The sequence below is a fragment of the Merops nubicus genome, unplaced genomic scaffold (assembly GCF_000691845.1).
Source record: "Merops nubicus isolate BGI_N331 unplaced genomic scaffold, ASM69184v1 scaffold47932, whole genome shotgun sequence".
Classification (NCBI taxonomy): Eukaryota; Metazoa; Chordata; class Aves; order Coraciiformes; family Meropidae; genus Merops; species Merops nubicus.
The window spans coordinates 1-4,593 of record NW_008595188.1 but is presented as its reverse complement, the minus strand read 5'-3'; the positions used below and the strand labels follow the sequence as shown (position 1 = coordinate 4,593).

General features: G+C 49.7%; 1 protein-coding gene across 1 annotated transcript; it reads left to right on the top strand.

Annotated features, from left to right (window-relative positions):
• Positions 1-210: 210 nt before the first annotated feature.
• On the top strand, positions 211-3,356 carry FYCO1 (FYVE and coiled-coil domain containing 1; the record flags this gene model as incomplete). Its single annotated transcript, XM_008935968.1, has 2 exons — positions 211-323; positions 732-3,356. Coding segments are annotated over exons 1-2 (2,655 nt in total), but the record flags the coding sequence as incomplete, so codon positions are not given.
• Positions 3,357-4,593: the final 1,237 nt, after the last annotated feature.

Below are 4,593 nucleotides of genomic sequence, written 5' to 3'. Positions count from 1 at the left end.
TGTGGGGAGTCCTGGCTGCCAACCCCTTAATCTTGCCTGTTTTATTTGTTAATCTTTTAATCTTCTGATTTTGTTTGGCATCAGCTTCAGTGGTTGTTGGCCCAGACACCAGGTGCAGCTATGTCTTCTTGTGTGTGGTAGTTACAACTAGATAAATCTGACATGTTAGAATAGAAATGTATGTCTGTGCTTAAACTTCTCTTGTATTGTTTTTCTGTGTGGCCAACAGGAGGACACTGTCCTCATTTGGGTCTTCAGCATATTTATGGAAGCCCCCGAGTCGCAGTTCCAGCATGAGCAGTTTAGTGAGCAGTTATTTGCAGGTGAGCACATTTCAAATGAATGTTTCTGTGGTATGGTAGATGTTTAATTAATGGCATGGTTCTGAAGAGCTTGGCAGTTCTGTGGTGATTATAACTCTTAGAATGGTAAACTACAGAGGGACTTCTTAATTAAAGGGAATTGTCCAGTAGCTCATTCAACTGAACATGTAAATCTTGTAGAGGCAAAGAAAGCAATGTGTCCAGAGGCCTGGCTGCAGGTAGGTGTGTTTCCACTCACCCTCTGTGCAAACAAGCCCCATTGCCTGGTAGTTGATGTCTTGTCATGCTGGGAACACAACACACAGCATCACTGTGCCTTAAGAACCTGAACCTGCTCTCATTTGAGCACACCATTTAAATGCATGTTTAATGCTTAATCTTTCTGGTTTTCCCCTTCTGTTCATTTAGGCCCAGGAGTTTCCCTCCAGCCCTGATGCAAACAGCACACTGAATGCTGAACACCTGGAGGGCTTTGAAGAGATGCGTGTAGAACTTGATCAGGCTGAGCTGAGACAGAGGGAACTTCAAGATCGTATTCACCAGCTGGAAGTGGAAAACCAGGAGCTCCAGGCAGCTGTCAGCCTTCAGAAAGAGCAAGTACAGGCAGAAAAGGAGAAGAGCTGTAACTACAGCGAGGAGAACTCACGGCTGACAAAGGTGATCACAGAGTTACAGCAGCAGTGCCAGGTCTCACACTCAGCTCAGAGCACTGGCCTGCAGAAGAGCCTGCACTCAATGGAGCTGAGTGCAGGGGAGCAGCAGAAGGAATGTTCAACAAAGCTGGAGCAGCTGGTGACCAGCAAGGACGACTGTGCCTCAGAACAGCAGGTGTTGAACGAGGAGCTGGAGGCCTCTAGGTCTTCAGTTGCTATGAAGGATCTTTGCATTGATGACCTCAAAGCCAAGCTGAGTTGCACAGAACAGAAGAACCTCAACCTCCTTGCAAGAGTTGATGCTGCCTTGGAGGAAAAGGGACAACAAGCCACAGCCCACTGTGACTCTGCCCTGCATATCCGGGCACTGCTAGAGAAGCTTCAGGAGACAGAAAAGGAGAAGGCAGATATGCAGAGACTCAACGAGGAACGTGCGTCTCAGCTGAAAGCAGCACGGGAGGAGCTGCAGCTGAAGGAAGAGGCACAGAAAGAACTGGAGTCCAGATACAATCGCCTCACTGCTGACTCCAGAGAAGAGAGTGAGAAGCTGCTTGGGAGCCTGGAAACCATGGCGAAGGAGAAGGATGCACTTCAGAAGGCCCTGACCCTGAAAGGAGAGGAGATGGCTGAGCTCCAGACCCAGGTAATGGGGTCGCTGGCTCAGGTGGGGTCACTGGAAAAAAATCTTGAGGAAGCAAGGAAAGAAAGAAAGAAACTTGAGGAGGAGTATGGTAGGAGGGAAGGAGCACTGAAGCAGGAAGCCCAGTCACAAGCAGAGCAACTTGAACTACAGGAGGGTCACTTAAGAAAGGTGAGTCAGAGTGTGCGTGGCCTTGAGGAGCAGAACCGGAAACTCTTGTCTGAGAAGGAGCATCTGAGCCAGAAGGTGAAGGAGCTGGAGGAGCAGATGGAGCAGCAGAACTCTGCACTGAGTGAAGTGGAAGAGGAGAGCAGGAAGCTGAAAGCTGAGAATGCGGATTTGCAGCAGTCCAAGAAGAAGATGGAAGGGAAGCTAAAACATTTGGAAGCTTCTAAAGCTTCCCTGGAAGCTGAAGTAGCCAGGCTGAGAGCCTCTGAGAAGCAGCTGCAGAGTGAGGTAGGTGATGCCCTTGTGTCAGTTGATGAAAAAGAGAAGAAGCTCTGGGATGAGAACAAGCAGCTGGATGAAGACTTGCAGAATGCCAGGAGGCAAAGTGGAATTTTGGAGGAGAGGCTAGAGGCTCTGCAGTCAGACTATGAAGAACTGAGGCAAAGAGAAGAGGCCACCAAGGAGTCTTATGCCTCACTTGAAGGACAGCTGAAGAATGCCAAACAGCAGAGTTTACAAATGGAAAAGAGCTTAGGCAACCTGAAGGAAAGCAAAGAGTGTCTCCAGTCACAGCTCACAGAGAAGGAGGTAGAACTGCAAGGCATGGAGAGCCAATGTGAGCAGCTAAGAGCAGAAGCTGAAAGACATAGGAAGAAAGCAGAGACTCTCGAGGTGGAAAAGCTCAGTGTTGAAAAGACGTGCCTTCATCAGACAGAGCTTATCGAGTCCCTCACATCAGAAAAGGAATCACTGGAAAAACACCAACTGCAGCAGGCAGCTTCTCTGGAGAAGGAGGCAAAAGAGCTGGCTTCCAGACTGGCTGTGAGTGAGGAGCAGCTGGAGGTCAGCCGTGGTGAAGTGTCTAGGCTGCAAGAAGAAGTCCTCGACCTACGAGTCAAGCTTCAGCAGACCACTGATGAGAGAGAGAAGATGAGAGGTGAGCTGGCAGTCACAGAGACTGCCTTGGGCGAGCAGAAGGCACTTGTCCAGCAGCTGAAGGAGCAAAGTGAGTCACTCAACAGAAACCACGTGCAAGAACTGGTGCAATGTAAAGAAAGAGAGGAAGTGCTGAAAAAAGAGCAGGAGGCAACAGCCCATCAAAAAGCTGAGCTGGAAAGTAATTTGTTGAACTTGAAGGAAGAGCTCTCTAAGGTTAAGCAGTACTTGGATGTTGCTAGAATGGAAAATGAAGAAAACAAAGATCTCCTCCACAGGACCAACACAGATATGGCTGAGCTTGGTATTCAGATTTGTGCCTTGACCTCTGCAAAGGTGGATGCAGAAGAGCAGTTAGCTCAGGCCACAGAAAGGCTCCAAGAGCTAGAAGAACAGGCAGCAGAACACCAGGAGAAGCTGAAGCTTGACATCTCTAATCTCAGACAAGAGAACAAGAGCCTGCAGGAGAAACTAGAAGAGGCTCAGTCATGTGCTGCAGCTGTCCCAGGTCTGCAAGTGCAGCTGGAGACAGTAAAGAAACAGGCTGAGAGTTTCCAAGAGACCAGCCAAGAAGAGCTGTCCGCAGTAAAATTTCAAATGAGCACAGAGATTCTAAATTATCAGACAAAATTCAAGGTAAATTACTGTGATTCCTGGAGCTGAGGGAGCTGTGCAGGATTTCCCCTCTTACCACCTGCTGCAGCAGTCACTGTGGGAAATCCCAAGGTGTGTGGGGCTCAGCTCTGAGGCTGCTGTGCAGCTGGTCCCAGGCTGCGAGCCTGCAGAGGCCTCTGCTCACCACCTGGGCCTTTCTGAGGTAAAACCTGGAGGTTTTGGAGCTGTGTAGCGTGGCCATCTGTGATGTGGAAATGCCAGCTGGTAATGGGGAGGGTGGTGATTTCTGATGTTGAGACTGATGGTGGCATCTTCTGTAACTGTCCCCTCTGGTCACATCTTTATTTTTTTCCTTTGGTAGAAGCAATGCAAGACTCGTTCCCCACACCCATAACACTACTTCTCTAAAACTGATTTTGATGGAAGCAAACTTGGACTGAGGCCAAATAGTTTTGCAGTTAATTTCCTCATGTATTTTTGCTTTTAACTTCTCAAGGTTGCAGCTGAGAAGATCAAAGTTTTGCTTCTAGAAAACTGTGAGTCAGCCCTGTGGATGTGAAACAGCACACCTGGAGGCTGGGGACTTTGTTTTGTTTGGTTTTGCTGTTCTGAGATCCTTGTAGAATCACAGAATCCCAGACTGGTTTGGGTTGGAAACCCTTTAAAGCCCATCTAGGCCAACCCCTGTGCAGGGAGCAGGGACATCTGCAGCTAGAGCAGGTTGCTCAGAGACCCATCCAACATGACCTGGAATATTTCCAGGGATGGGGCAGCGACCACCTCTCTGGGCAACCTGGGCTGCTTGGTGTTCTGCTTTTTACACCCTTGGTGTTAAAAAAATATCTTCCTTCTCTCTGGTTTAAATCTGCCTCTTCTGGTTTCAAACCATCCCCCCCTTGTCCTGTCACAACAGGCCCTGCTGCAAAGTCTGTCCCCAGCTTTCTGACAGGCCCCTGGAAGTCCTGAAAAGCTGCAGTAAGGTCCAAGACTGGTGGTTGGTCAGAGGCTGGTGCCATGGGTGGTGTCCAGAAATCCCACAAGTTCGAGAAAATAGCGTACATTCGTTTAGGTTTCATTTTCACAAAGGCTTCTTGAGCCTGGGTGTGCTGTGAGCTGCCTCAGCCCCCTGGGCCAGGGCCCTTGGCACGTTGAGGCCCGTGGTGCCGAGAGCTGCGGGAGGCTGCAGCAAGTCTCAGCAGAGCAGCTCTGGCACCGTGCAGGGCACCGCCCCGAGCCCGGGCCGGGCGGCTCGCAGGGG